Consider the following 16128-nt stretch of genomic DNA (forward strand, 5'->3'; position numbering starts at 1 on the left):
TGAGAAGGAAACATTTACTTTCTCAAATGGAGTCAAACTCAATCTCCTTACTTAAAAATAAGTTTCTTTCTCTTTTTGTTATTGTAATTAGCGTATTTTTTTAGTTTGTTTTTTAATATGGTTTTTAACTTTCTCATGTTAATTCTTAACAAACTCATATCTAGATACTCCTTTATGTAATAAAGAAGTTGTATCTAAAAGTGGTAGTAAGTTAAGAGGAGTGTTATGTTTAACACCATATACAATCTTAAAAAAAGAAAGATTGGTAGTCTTATGAGCTACCTTGTTATAAGGGAATTGTACTTAAGGAAAATACTCATTCCAATACTTCTTGTTGACTTTTAAAATTACCCAATGTAGATAAAGACCTATTTACTACTTTTATTTGCTCATTAGTTTTTGGCTAACAAGTAGTAGAGAATATTAGTTTAGTTCCAAGTTTTTTCTAAAGAGTTCTCCAAAAATGACATAGGAACTTAAAATTCCTATAAGATACTATGAGTTTGGATAAATAATGTAATCTCACAACCTCCTTAAATAAGCATCTTAAAATATTGGGCATCATCTACTTTTTGATAGAGTCAAAATGAGTCATTTTGCTAAAACCAATCACTATCATAAACAATAATAAATCCCCTCTAAAAACAATATAAAATTTATCTCTTACAATTTCAGTAATATAATTTTGTTTCATATAGGAAAATTTGAATTATTTTTTTAATAACTAGTCCAGATAAATGCATTTTTTTTAACAACATAACCCCTACTAGATATTCCTTTATCCACTTATTTCGGTTTCGATTTACATCTATTGTTTTATATATTAAAAAACTCAATTTTACTAATTAATATATCAACCAAGTAAAAGAAATTTAAATAAAATAATTTAACCAAGTTAAAGATTTGTTATCTTATTAGTCCTTCGAATTAAAAATAAATAAATAAATTTCTTGAATTTTTTAAATTTTATTTAAATTTTTTCTTTTTTTAATTATGAAACAAGTAAGTAAGTAGTTGTATTGTGTTGCTCACATATCTTGGTGTTGGTTTAAAGAAATTTGAGTACGTGAGGAAGTATGCAATACCATTACTATTACTACTTATATAATAATGTCATTAGTTTAAGTGATGATTTGATTTGAAATTGGCATGGTAACTACCGATCCCATTGACAAATCACAAGCAGCATTCATCACCACAGAACACAAGAATGTTAACATAAATAATCAGAATCAGGTGGCAGCTTTCAGCATTTTATATTAGTATTACAATTGACATTTGACCTATCCATCAAGAGTTCAAACTGATAGTAACAACTTCCTTCACGGTCTCTCATGGCTGAATCAACTTCTCGCTTCACCATCCTAATCAAATTTAATGACACACACCACCGATGGTTAAACCACAACCAAAAAGATAAAAGAATGGATTTCACACACTTGTTTGTATCTTACAAACCTAGAATTTTGCAAAATTAGGATGATTTTTGCAATTTATTACTAAATGAGATTGATTTTTAAAGTTGCACGTGAGAACCTTTTTATTAAAAGTCATGACAACCTTTTATAAAAAAGTCGTCTCAATTACAACTTTAATTTAAAGTTATTACATAATTTTAAAAAACAACTACATTTTAGTAATAAGGAACAAAAATTTCAAAAAAAAATCCCTACAAACCCATTTGTGATCAGTTTTGACTCTGAACCAAATATTATGTTAAAGTTATGATGATGGAAAACAAAGCTTACAATCTAAAGACTTACAAAAAAATCATATAAATGAGGTTGTTGAAAAGAAAATAATTTAAATCGATCTTATGTTAACGATAGTATCTCTCTCACAAAACGCACAAATCTCGTTATTTTTCTAAAACAATGTCTTTCCAAAACAATGTCTTTTGTGCATTTTTGGCTGGTATATAGAGTTGGTTATGCGGATTGGTTCGCCTCACATAGACACATCTTGTATTTGATCCATAAAATGTGGGTTGGATTGACCCATTCCATATAAGAGGTAGCACGCAGACAGCTTGTATAAGAAAAATATATATTTTTTAACTTAAAATTTCATTAATTATAAAAAAAAAAACACTATTTCTGCGATTGAAAAAATTAAATTTCATCCTTCTTTCATTTTATTCAATTAAGATAAAAATATAAAGAAATTTAAGTATGAGGGTTGTTAGAAGACTTGATTAAAAATAATTAAAGTTTTCTTTTTAATCTATTTTCTCTCTATATGTTTTTAAATATATTACTCTTAATATTAACTTTTTTAGATGATTAAAATAAAATATTTCTTTTTTTAGTATATTAAATTCAATTTTTAAAAAATAAAATAAAATAAAGATCACACTACAATAATAGATGAATGATGTATGTTTTTTTTTCAAAAATAATAAAATAATTATTTTTTATTTACATGAATTAGATTAATGAGTTTGTCTTGTGTTTTTTTTGGTAGTGGACTACGAATCTACCCCATTGTAAACTCTACTTATATGACCTTCAAAGTTTATGCTACCATTCTATAATTATTTATATTAATTTTTATTTAATAATTTTATTTTTAATTTAATTAAATAACTTAATTTAAAATTTTATTATTATATAAAATTGCTAAATGGAAGTAATAGAAAATGTATATTGTTAAAATAGTTTTTTCTTTTTTTTGCGTGAAAAGATTAAAAAAACAAGACGCCAAAGTGTGATTATGAGAGAATGGAACAGAAGCCAAAACGAAAACTGTCTTGGGATAAGCGCTCGTTTTCATTTCTATACACGAACGTGGAAATTCCACGTATTTTCACGTATTTTTAATTGTTAAAAAATTGAACGTATTTTAAAATTTACAAAACAATTACATAAAATTCATTTTAAAATATTAAACATTAAGAAGAAGAATGGAACAGAAGCCAAAACGAAAACTGCTTGGAATAAGCGCTCATTTTCGTTTCTACATAAGAATGCGAAAATTTAATGTATTTTAATTGTTTAATAATTTCAGATATCTTCTAAATTAGAAATAATATTGAAAAAAGATTTATGGTTAGGTTAAAGTCAAGAGGCGATTGAATTAGTTTTGAAAACTTTCTTAAATTTTTTTTACCTCTTATTATACTCTTTTGAAAACAATGTTTATTAAAAAGATTTACGCTATGTTTGGAGTGAGGAGGAGATTTGAGGGAGTGGATTTGAGATGATTTGAAGAGAAAGTGTAAAGAAAATGAAATTGTTTGCATTAAGGTAAATAGAGTGAAAAGTGTAGAGAAAGTTTATTAAAGTTTGTGAGTGATATGATGAATGTGATTAGAAATGTTTTTTTTTTAATTAAAAAATGTGTAAATTTACAAATTTATCTTTGAATTTGAAAATTATTGAAAATTAATTTGTTTGATTTTTTAAAATTATAATTATTTTTTAATTAAAATATTATATTATTTTTTAATAATTATTAATTTCTAATTTTATTTCTATTTTTTAGGTTTAAATTGTAATTTTAATTTACATAAGCATTATTATAATTTGAGATTAAAATAAAAAGGTAATAAAGTAAATTACAAATAACTAATTATATTTATACCTATATATTCATCTTTCATTACAAATAAGTTCTTAGTTACGAAGAAAGTTTGAAAGTGAAAAGTGTTCTCGATTTTTGTGTTTTATCTATTTTATTCTTTCGATAACCGTGCTTTCTTCGTGCATAGTAAATGTTCTTCTTTCATTGCATGGAAACAAACGGAACATTAGTCTAGTTAAATTTTGAAATCAAGAATGACAAGGATCACACAATGAGTTAAAAAGAAAAATATAATGTGTAAGACTAAGAGAAAAAAAAAATATTGCACAAGAAATTTATATTAATTCAAATCAAATTCAACTTTAGAATAATCGATTTTTAGAATTTTTATGAGATTTTTCAAGCACGCTCACATGTGAATCACATAAAATAGAAAGACAACAAATCAACTCCAAAAAACGGTCAAAATGATACAGTCCAACCTTTGAATTACACCAAAAAGGATACAACACAATTAATGAATCCTAATTAAAAAAAGTAGATCTATTCATGATTATAGTCAAAGAACTCTATAATTAAAGTTTTAAAGTGTGATTAAAATTATGCCCATAAGTTTGTTCACTGGACAGGGTAGCGTCTTACTACACATACAAGGTTTAAGTACTTTACTAGTTTGCTAATGAACACAAATGTTGTTTTCACAAAGCTTTCTAGGGTTTAGAAAATATCAACAACGTTTCAACACTTTGACAAATCATAACTCTTCTTCTTTCCTTTTTTGTATGCATGTTTCTTCTTGAAGGATGAATTTATATAAGTGTTGAAGAAAAGAGTCGATGCAAATCTTTATATTTTGATTAAGTGTTGTTAAATAATTGCATCATGGCGCTTGAGTTATTACACTCAAAATTCCTTTGTTAATTCAGAAGTTTCCTGATATGGTTCCAGGAAAAATAGACTGACATAGTGATTTTCCATTGAGGCCAAACCTAAACCTGTGCTCGAGAGATAACTGTCCATATACTGATAAGGGATGTATGAATTCTCGAGAAGAGAGGAGCCGTAGTGTCTGAAGCGAAGGAATCTCATTCAAGGCTCCAAGACCCCTGACTCTGACTACTGTGTGAAACTTGGCTAAGGTAGGCGGGGGTTTGTTTGGGCGAACTCCCCCATGGTTGACGGATAGATTGCGCTTAGCCGGTCCTTTCCTTTGTAGAGGGAGGCTAACTGCTTGCCGGCTGGGAGCTGTATGAACGGTAACGTCCACGTACGGCTCCGTGAGAAGGGCGGTGGACAGAAATGGTTCGGGAACCTGTCTTCCACGCCACCTGTGGTTTCCGAGCTTAGGTTGGATAGTTACTTTAGAGTGGAGGCTGAGGTAATAGTTAGAAGGCTAATTACATTTGCTGTGGAACCTGTCGCCCCGGGAATCCCTTGCTTTTGGCTACGGTCTTTATTTACCTTTTTGCGCTCTCCTCTCAAAACTACTAATTTACAAAGACTACTGGAATCCCCGGGTGGGACAAATATGGTCTTTGTCTTTGCAAGGTAAAGCGGTCAACTCCAAAACCTCTGGGTCGGATCCTGCCCCACGTGGTCCTCACTTCAGGTCCCACATTTCTCTTCCTTTGTTTATGAAGAGTTGTGCTATGAGTGTGAGGTATAACTTTTGGTCTAGCGGTAAGCTCTCAATTCAAAATTTGGTTTCAAAACTAAGGTCACAAGTTTGATTCCCAGTAGGACAATCCTCCAACAGAGGATTATTGCAACTAGCACAGTTGTCCTATGGCATAGGCCAGTTTGACCAAGTCACAATCGAAGAGTTTGATTCCTAATAAAAAATTGTTACAGGTAACATCAATTGTCCTGTGGCAGAGGCCAGATGGATCAAGTCACACTCGCATCTTGGAGCTTGGGCTGTTACACTTTTAAACAAAAAGATTCGTGTTCTCACTATAAACTATAATTTTTTTATCTAGTGGTAAGCACTCAATCCAAAATCCAATAGTAACCAACTTGAAACTACTTTCTTCTCTTCTTTGGCTGCACCACTAAACTATAAATAACATTCCAAGGTTCTTGTAAAATAAACTTGAATTTGTGAGACAACATTTGACTGTTCTAGGAGTGTTCTAGTCTTGTTTTGATTATGATCTTGGAGAACTTCTTCAACAAGTTATTAACCTTCCTTGCACTTATTCTTTAAGATTCCATTTTAAAGGGGTGTATTATTCATAATGATTTCCTTAATCCGCACCATGGTTTCATACTCTTATTCTTGTTTCTACTGTTTTCAGGCACACAATGGGTGTATGCTTCTGTCACTCTTCAATGTTCATTCATGGGTTATATTGACTTCTCTAACGCCCCTTTAGTTTATCAATATCATCTTATCTTACATCACTAAATTTCAAGAAAAGATAAGTGAAAAAGTATTTTAAATGTTTGATTTTTGAACATATTGCATCTGAATGTACACACAAAAAGTTATGATGTTAGAAGATAATGGAGAAGTATATTTACAATATTTTTCATTTTTGTCTTCTTCAAGTAAAAGTTACTCAAGTGATAGAAAATGAGTTATATTTAGTTAAAATATATTTATTAATTAGTGTGTGCATACTTGAACATGATAAAAAGGATTTTCAAGACATACAAAGAAAAAATCTTTTCTATTCACTTAATGGTATTATAAAAAAGATAGGAAAACTAAAATTAATTTCCTAAAATATAAGACCAAAATTATCATTAAACTAAATAGTTTTAAATGGTATTAAAAGGTTGTTTGACTTTGTGTTAGTTTTCCTATTTCCTAAACCATTGACAGCTAAGTAGTAAAGAAGCAATAAGTCTTTGGAGAAGGATATCATTATATCCATGTTATATACTTTTGGATATTGAGTGAAGGAATAAAATAAAAGAGAATCAAAATGATGGATTGACAATGATATCACCTAAGATGAATTATACATATTTAAATCGTTTACGCAAATTAGAGAAACAAATCATAACATATAAAGTATGGTAATAACTAATCGTTGGAAATAAACAGGATATAGAAACTAATGACAACATTTAACTAGATATAATAAATGTTATTTAATATTCTAAAGAAATTTTCTTTAATTAATGTTTTTAAGATACTTGTTAAAAATGTCTTCTTGACTAATAAACGTGAAATCAACTTTTGTGTTATATATGTTTGTTTTGTATAGTCATTTAATGACAACATAAAGAAATACTTAAAACGATTATTTGATTACTATAATCAGTTGAAAAGATTTATGCATGTTATAAAATACAAACTTTTTTATTGTGATTAAACTAACGTTTGTTGGCATTGTAATTAATGGTTCATTTGAATATTTACTAGTAATTTGAATATTTATTTACTTTTACAATAAATTAATTATATGTATTTTGACATTTTGGGAAAATAATATGATAATGAAATGTCTCTGTATTGCGTCCCAATTCAAAATAGAAAGACTTTTTACGTTTCTTCTGAAACAAGAAAAAATGACAATAATAATGAGTATTGCTGATGACAAACCAGAAGAGAGGAGTGAACCCATTGAATGAAAGTTGAAACCTTTCCCTTTGGCAACAATGTATGAAGGAAGGTTAATTAATACCTCAAACAAATCCTAAATAACAATTTTTTCTTATTCTGAAATGAATAACCATCATCATTGTTCAGCATCAGATTCAAGAAAAAGAAAAAACATGATATGGGAAAAAACACAACCTGTGTGAGATAATACTAAAATAGAGTGTGTATGTGGGGTAATCTTTCCCTCACAAGATGATTTAATAGAGGTAAGTTAAATCTAAAAATCCACTTTCTATAAGCTCATATATTCAAACTATTTACTATGTGCTGTTCTCATGCGAATTTCATGGTCACCAAACAGCAAGAGCGTGTTTAAGAGGAATGGAGAGAAGAGAATCATAGGAAACTATGAAACGCATGACTTTTGTGAGACATGTTAGAGGATGTGCAAGCAAACAACATTTGTGTTGTCAATCTGGCTGTTTGGTGTTTGTTTTAAGGATATTAAATATTCTGAACCGTCCATTTATTATTTTCACTTTTCATTTTTTATTTTTCCTTTTATATTTTTCTACCAACCGTTTCTATTGAAACTAGAGTGACATAACTCTGCGTTTCTTGGGGTAAATGGAGTTGCAAATGATCCATGAACCTAGCATGTGATACTGAGGAGCAATTTTGACCTTTGAGTTGTTTCAGGACTTCACATATTGGTAATTCAAATTGGGTTCATATCCTTCTGATCATCACTTTTTTGTTCTGTTTTTGTTTTATCAATTTGCATAAATACTTCTTTGGCCTTGTTCCTGGATTATATGTTTTCAGAATGACAAGGAACACAATTTCATGCTTGTGTTGAGATTTAGAGGGAAAACAACAACACAGAAAGTGTAACTTTCAATATCTGCATTTGGGCCATGGGTAAAGTATGCTTCTTTCATCAGTGATAGATATGATTTCAGGGATTTTTTTTTTAATTTTTTAGTTATCTATTTTCATATCCCGCCAATTTAGGCTATCTATGTTTATCTTGCTTCACGTTACAGTCATGGATTCTCTAAAAATTCTATTCATCATTCTGTTTGAGAACTTGGTATTCTACCTTTGTTATCTATATTCAAATATTGTAGTTTGCTTGAACAGATTGCATTCTTGTTTATCAGAAAATCTTCAAAATCCTCCTTTTCTTCATATATTCATTTCATCACTTTCAAACCAGATAAACAGTCAGTGTAATTTCGCAGATTTATGCAAACTGAATGTGATGGCCAATCCTTAGGCCCCTGGACTTGAACAATTACAGGTACGTGATCATTGTCCCTACATTTGCTATCCCCTTAAAATTATTGATAATTTTTGTAGAAATTAGTTTTAAAACAATTTTCATATATAAATTCATTCCTGAATTTTCCACCTGCTGTTTTAAAAGAATCCAAACTAGCGCAGGGTCTATTGTAAATAATTCAGCCCTCTCCACTGTAAAGGACTACATTAATTCTTTGTATGTAATTGGCACCAACAGTGTATAAAGCCCAGAAATTATTATATTAGATACATATTTAATTTCTCTTCATTATTCATATTTAATGTCCTAGAACACGGATAAAAGTAGTACAAAACAGTAACTGGTTGCATAATGTCAATCTAATAATTACTTTTATTCAAAGGTGCCGTTACATTTTGTATGTTCATGGTATACATATATCATATTCCTGATCAATAGATTACCCAAATGTTTAGCTATGATGGTTTTAGCAAATGGAATTTGACCACATTAGCTGTATTTTCCCCAAAACTTTCTGTGATGTGAAGGATAGTGACAAAACTGGAACTGCAATTGAAACCCTTTGCAGTCTTGGATTGCATATTACTGTTTATTTTCTTATCAAATTCATCTTGCAAATCTCACAACCAGTCTTTCCCATGCAGTGAGGTAGTGATAATTTTGGCAAGATGAGACGTTCAAAAGGACGCAGCATGAAACATACAAATTTATTTCATTGTGAAGATCAAAGAAGGGAAGAAGAAAAGAAAATTATTCGGGACAGAGTGGAGGGTAATACTAATAATAGTTTTAGGACAAGGGAGATTCCAATAAAGAGGTTGTTGAATGTAGGGCATTGTACCAATGCTTCAGGGAACTTGTCAAGGTTTAGCAAGGGAAAGAACTTTTCAGCAGGAATGAATGTGATGGACTATGATGTACCAGAATTGGTTGTCTTTATTCAAGAGGATAATGAGCAGTTTGTCAAGGACACTTGCATTGGTAGGGGAGTGTCACCAGAAGGCAAGTGTCTCACGGAAAATTCGGCATTAGATCATGATATAGTGTTATCTCACTCTGAGTCTGACTTGAATAGAAGAGATTCAAATCTAAGGACTATGGAACCATTAGAATATGCTTCTAAACCTCTTTCCCTTAAGGATGCAATGGAATTTTATGATTCCAGAGCTGTAGTGATTGATGTTGAAGGGGATTCAGGACGCAAGATTTCAACTGATCACCCCAAAAAGAAGACAACACCAGAGACCCTTAGAGAGGTGAGACAAATTAATCTCATGCTTGCACATTCATTGTGGTTGCGGTCGTCAAAATTTTCTAGAACCATATCAGGATAGCTAATTTCTTTGTGGAAAATGCTAATGGGTCAAACAAACAAAAGTGAAATTTGTCTTCTAAAAGAGTTTCTCTATTTCTTAAAACAAAGTCTCTCAACTTATATAACCAATTCTCTGCATTGACTGAAGTCATTTCATTTGTTAGCTCTAGGTGAAAAGTTCCAGATTACATGACTGTTTAAACGGGACTTGCTTTATTTCAGAACTGATTTGTTGCTTAAGCTAAGATGGTAGGACTTCATGAGTAAACTAGGTTTATTTTTCTTCTGGCTTAGGAAAATAAGTATAATGCTGACTTTTTCAATGAATATAATGAAAGTCATACAAATAGTGATTTGTGATTAGTTGATAGTGCAAAACTATTTAACACTGTTGGTGCATAACTCTTTCTTTTGGAAAGTAAGTCTCCTCCTCCATGAAAATATGTATGCATTCAAATACTGCAACAGTGCTATTAAATGAATGAAATTTTAAATGTTAGTGTGACCTAGAACAATTGTATTCTATAAGAAGCTCATTCCAAAATTTACATTGATGTTACATTTTACTGTTAGACTATTGGGAATAACTCTTATTTCTATTGTAACAAGTGTTGGAAATTAAGCGAGTGTGGAAGTGTTATTGGTACTAGGTTTTGATGATTAAGATGAATCAATAGCGGATATTTACATGGATAAATTACTTCACTCAACTCAAACCAATAATCTACTTGACTTCAACCACAAAATCAGTAAATGTGGTGACATTGAGGACAAGTTAATCATCATCCTTCATAAAAAATATTGACTCTGAATTTCGCTGAACTATTCTATCTTGAACAATCCGTAGGCATTAGCAACGGAAACAGACTTTTCAAGATCTCTGAAGAATTGGCAAAAAAATTCATTTTTGGGTACAGTTGGCAGCAGAGTGGAGTTTCCATGTTGTGCAGATTGTGTGCAAGTTGCTGACACAATCATGTGTAGATCTGATATGTATAACTCACAAAGTCCTAAAGGTTCAGGAAAAAGACAAGAAAATGATCCTCAAGGGACTTGTTCCTGTGCTGAAGGCCCTCTATCTGGTGGTCCAACATCATATGCTGCTCCTGCAACAACATCTAGCAATGTCTCTCATCACTCTAATGACAGCATAAGCAGCACACATTCATTTGCTTTTCCCATGTAAGTTTCTTACACTTTTTTCTGTCTCTCTATAGCAATACAGAAGCTATCTATGGTCATAAATATTCAGGCCTAATCGTGTATGATTTACAGATTACCTGAAGAATGGAATGGAAGCCCAGTGAGAATGTTGGAAGCTGAAAAAAGTCAATTAAGAAAGGACCTATGGCACAGGATAATGATATTATTCTTTTGCTGCAAAAGTTGATTGCTAAAATTTTGCAGTTCTGCAGACACTAACAGCAAGGTTTATGCAGAAAAGTTAAATTCATCATGTTATAGTATACATAAATGTGGTCATATCAAATTATTTTGGCATCTATTATAATGACTCATTATATGTGCTTGTTTATACTTGTTCTTCTTCTACCCCCTCCCTCTTTTATATATTGTATATTACAAACAATTATGAAATACTAATCTTTCAATGCATTTAAGTGATAGCCAATTTTGATTAGCCTGTTGTTAATGTAATTTAAATTCAATGGGTTGATTAGGGATGCATCGAATCCATCTGTGAAATTTAAATTCAAGTGAGAGATTATTAAAGAATAATTTGACCATCTTAGTATTTCAATGATCCTATTTCTTCACTTTGATTTTTTAAAGTTATATGTGCATTTATTTTATGGCCATTTTTATATAATTTCTTAAATAAGTGCGAGTATAATAAAGGATGCAAAGAAGTATTATGCCCCTTGATTATTCGATTCTAATCCCATTAATAATAATAATAATAGTAATAATAATAATTTATATCTTTCACTAATACTTTGGTTAGGGTTCTCACAATGATATCCTTTTCCAATAATTTTTCTTTGTTGCAGAATCATCAGTAATTCTTTTACAATCAAGATTTTTTAAAACGTTATTTTCAATAAAAAAAAATTAGAGCAAGATTATTTAATGTGACCTAGTAGATCATAAATAAGATTTCAACAATTTTTATTTTAAAAACGTTTTCCATAAGACGCAGAAGTAATAGGAATAGTTAATATTATTCTATAAGTTATATACATGTATAAACAGTTAAATGTTTTTAAAGGATTCAATATCATAAAACTTGATTTTGAAATCTAATTGTTAAAATATCTAACTGTGTATCCCAATTGTTAAAATCTCAATATATTTCATTATAGTGCTTTTGTAAAATAACTTTTAGTAATTATCAAGATGTGTAACTATAGAAATCAAAGTGTTTTAATTAAAATAATATGTTTTAATCAAATCCATGTTTGCAATACAACATCATTCCATCTATATTACCAAACTCATTAATATGCATTAATACGCATAAAGAGTAACATATAATTGACATTCAAATATGTTTTATATCTCTATAATCTAAGAAAAAAAATGGAAACTAAAGATGATAAAGAATAATTTTTACTACAACTTCATCTACAAAGTCTTTCAATATGACAAAACAAACAAATTTTAGGTGTAACTTAAAAACATTTCTCAAATCCAAAACAAAATTTTAAATTATATAGTGTTCATAATAAGGATCATATGTTGATGCGGATTAATGTGACCTAACTGCATCTACATTTATATTTTGTTACTTTACCACAAATTTCACCATTATATCCGAATCTTCAATTTTCTTTCTCATGTTACTCATTTCATTTGTATGTTCTCTTTTATAGCAACAATTTTTTTCAGAAATTGATAACAGACAATATTTTAGGTGATTCTTCATTGTAGAGTACTTTAAAGTGTATTTTCTTAATAAAACTCTTGTAGCATCTTCATGTAACATTTATGCTAGTAAATACCACTTTCTTGTCTTTATCACTAATGAATTTATGGTATTAAAGGAACATTAAAATTAATGTGTTTTCATAAAAATTTGATCATTAAATCAATATAAGTTCATATTTTCATACCATAACATATTTTCATATATGAGTCTTATTATCTTTATCTTTGAAAAAATATTTGAAATTTGTGTAAATTAAGAGACAAAAGTTTGAATTATTTGCTATCGTATCAAGGAAATAACTCAAGTCAATTATAATTTTGTCGGTGGGACCAATAGATTTTTCATCGATGTCCAAGATAACTTTCGGATGCTCTTAAGTAGATCTTCCATGTATTACTAAGAATTGAATTAGTACTTGTGTTCTTTTCTTATTTGCCTATATTTTAACATTGAACTCATAAAATGAGAAATAAAAAAGGAGAGATAAATGTGAAAAGAAAAACCAATTGCTAATAATATAATAATTACATTCTTGTTAATTCACTTCACCATCTTAATTTCAATATGTATTTTCTTCTCCAACATATTTTTCCTCGTCCTCACATCCATTTTGAACATTTTCTTCTTCATCTTCATTGATTCCCTTTTCTTTAAGAAATTACTCAATTAACATTGATTGACACAATTTTGTTAGTGTCTCTTAGGAGCACTTTATTGTCTGGTCATTGATTCAACATCTTCAATCACTACTCATTCTTTAGATTTTGAGTTGCCATCTACCATTCTTGTCCTTTTTATAATTTGATCTTTTATCTTTGGACTATGAAGTTTTGTCCATATTGTTTTCATGGGCAATTTCCCTTCTTAGATTTTTTCTCTTGTGGCACTCTCTTATGCCTAGGATGATGATTGACATTATAATTACTAAGGAAAGACAGAACCCTGAGTAGGTGTAAGAGATGGAGGGTAAAAAGTTGTAAAACAAGAGAGATGAGCAATAAACTTACCAAATTCAGAGCTAAGTGGGGGCCTACTGAGATTGAGAGTTAAAATGCACGAGAAATGGAGTTGAGATGCAAGAGAGATTCATAATGAAGAGAGACAATATAGGTGTGAGATTGTGTACGAAGAAAACAATTGTTTTCTGCATAGTATTGAACGATGACCCTAATTTTTTTTTCTAGATAAACCAAATACCATTTCTTTAGTTTATATTAGACCACATTTTCTTATTTAACCCACATATATTATTGATTTTTTAAAGGTAGCATTTACAAAAATGTGATATAAAACATCAACGCTTTATTAATTATGGTCTTTGGTGTTCTTTAAGACACACGTACAAAAGTGTTATTTTTTTTATGCTTAGGAAACATTTATCTACACATGCACTAGTTTAGAGTTGTCTAATGAAAAATAATACAATATCTTTTGCCTTAGGCAATACTGAACTTGTCCACGGGTATATAATCCACGGATATATAAGTGTGGCCTAAAAGTGAGAAAGGAAACACTTTTATAAGTATCTCTTATAAACCACCACAGACCACACTTTTAGAACTATGAATGTTTAAGCCACACTTTTATGGTGTTGCCTTTAAAGAAAGATAAATCACACTAAAAAAGTGTTGCCTAAAATGATAAAATGTGGTATTTTCTAACTTAAAAATGAAAAAGGCAACACTTTTAGAAATATAACTTATGGATAGTATAGACCACAGGTTATAAGATATGGATGTTTTAAACCATGAATTTTAAATGTTGTCTATAATTTATCAATAACCAACAGATAAAAAATAAAACTATATCTTATCATTAACATGTTTAAACATATGAACCCACTCCCATACAAAAATAAACTTTAATTATAGTTTTGTTTCCGTTTGTATTACTGTGTCGGTTCGTCGTTTCTCATACATCTTTCAACTCCCTCTTTGACATACATGTCTCAACTCATCATGTCTCACTATAGCTTCTCTCTTTCGTTTCCATAATCCTATTAGTCTATCAATCTCTCTCGTCTCTCATTCTTAGTTTTTGTCATCTCTCACTCTCATTCTCTCTTTTCTCTTGGCCTCGTTTTTCATCACTTTAATGTCTTTCATCTCTCACTCTCACTCTTGTCTGTCACTATCTCGTTGCTCACTTTTCGTTCAACTCCTTTGGTGACCTCAAGAGACAAGAGAAGACACCAAAAGAAGAGCAAAAAATTTATAGAAAAACCAAGAATCATAGTTGAACTATATTTTACAAAAATTACAAAACAACACATAAGCAAATTTGGAAATCGAATTTCAAACAGAAAATCATGTATAAAGCTTGAAAATTCGTTACAAATTTTGTCTCTAAATTGTTGCTTCAATTTGTTTTATAGCTTGTGGTTTTGTAACATTTTCCATCACAAACTATAATTTTCTGGTATTTTGTGTAATTTTTTTGTTTTGTTTTGCATCTGGTTGAATTCCTTGTCTTCTTATTCTTCCTTTAGGGATGAAATCTTGATATTATCACAGGTGATAATCTGCCACAACTGATAGTGTGTAGACTTCGCATATATTTCCATCTTGTCTTTCCAATAAGGAAAGTCTTCCCCTAGAAATGCAAGAGGCTTAGAAAGGGAAGCTCCTTCTACGATCATATATGACTCCATTCCTACCATACTATTGGATCTTCTCCTCTAGCAATGGTAAGGAGTTCAACCCTTTAGAAGTTGAGTTCTAATACCAATTGTGACAAATAAGCAAAACACAAGAAATGAGGGTTGAATTGAGTTTTAAATTTTTTTTTGCAATATTCAAAATATCGTATAATGGTTATACAATTGCCATATGATCTATCAAAAACCTTTTAAAAAAATTAGTTTGAAAACTTGTCCTTCTTAGGTTAGCGTAGAGATAATAACACAAATTTAGCAAGATAAGGGAGAAGGAAAATACTCAGTGATTTTATACTCACTTGTTTCATAGCACAGACTGCGTCGAATTCTCAATCAACAGATTGAGTTCCATTATGTAGATTAATGCTGCAAGTTACAATACAAGTATTGTTTCGGCTTGTAGCCACTCCTAGCTAACCCCTACGAGTATTGTTTTAGAATGTAGCCACTCTTGACTAACATGTTAAGTATTCTTTAAACACTTAGCCATTTTTGGCTATACCCTCAAATATTATTTAACAAACAACCATTCCTGACTAAGACAATATTTTTCTAATAAGTGATTTAAAAGTTTGTTTTGTATAGTGGAGTATCATCTTTTGATATTTACAAGGTTTAAGCTCTCTTTACTAGTTTTCAAATGAACACAACAATGTTCCACAAAACTTTTAAGGCACATAAATAAATCAACAGTGTTTTGGCATTTTGTAAATTATGAATCAGATTCTTATTCTCCTCTTCAAATGATAAAAAGATTTGTTGCATCTCATTTGTTGGTCATTGAGCAACTTCAGCTCATTTGGATGTCTTCCTTACATATGTGCAAATTGAACGTAGAAGGTGTATTCAATGCTCTTCATGCATGCATTAAATGATGTACTCATTTTGAAGCAACATCCCAATAGGTAGA

At 30.0% G+C, this 16128-nt stretch overlaps 1 protein-coding gene across 6 annotated transcripts; it reads left to right on the forward strand.

The window, feature by feature from the left end:
* Positions 1-7209: 7209 nt before the first annotated feature.
* LOC137822833 (uncharacterized) lies at positions 7210-11409 on the forward strand. Of its 6 annotated transcripts, none has more exons than XM_068627838.2 (7): positions 7210-7341; positions 7437-7788; positions 7901-8001; positions 8320-8378; positions 9005-9616; positions 10523-10857; positions 10951-11409. In XM_068627838.2, exons 5-7 carry the CDS (start codon positions 9029-9031, stop codon positions 11063-11065), a joined length of 1038 nt encoding a protein of 345 aa, XP_068483939.1. In that variant the 5' UTR covers positions 7210-7341; positions 7437-7788; positions 7901-8001; positions 8320-8378; positions 9005-9028; the 3' UTR covers positions 11066-11409. The 6 variants fall into 6 exon arrangements, with proteins under 6 accessions (XP_068483939.1, XP_068483935.1, XP_090150806.1 ...); XM_068627834.2 differs by having other exon boundaries at positions 7901-7996; XM_090294680.1 differs by lacking the exon at positions 7210-7341 and having other exon boundaries at positions 7380-7788.
* Positions 11410-16128: the final 4719 nt, after the last annotated feature.

This window comes from Phaseolus vulgaris, chromosome 9 (assembly GCF_051622355.1).
Source record: "Phaseolus vulgaris cultivar YP4 chromosome 9, ASM5162235v1, whole genome shotgun sequence".
NCBI classification, from domain to species: domain Eukaryota; kingdom Viridiplantae; phylum Streptophyta; class Magnoliopsida; order Fabales; family Fabaceae; genus Phaseolus; species Phaseolus vulgaris.

Excerpts from the sequence above, each read along its gene's own strand:
- LOC137822833 (XM_068627838.2), top strand. The coding sequence starts at position 9,029 with ATGAGACGTTCAAAAGGACGCAGCATGAAACATACAAATTTATTTCAT. Across the intron at positions 9,617-10,522 it reads CACCAGAGACCCTTAGAGAG|GCATTAGCAACGGAAACAGA; the intron begins GTGAGACAAATT and ends AACAATCCGTAG. Across the intron at positions 10,858-10,950 it reads CATTCATTTGCTTTTCCCAT|ATTACCTGAAGAATGGAATG; the intron begins GTAAGTTTCTTA and ends TATGATTTACAG.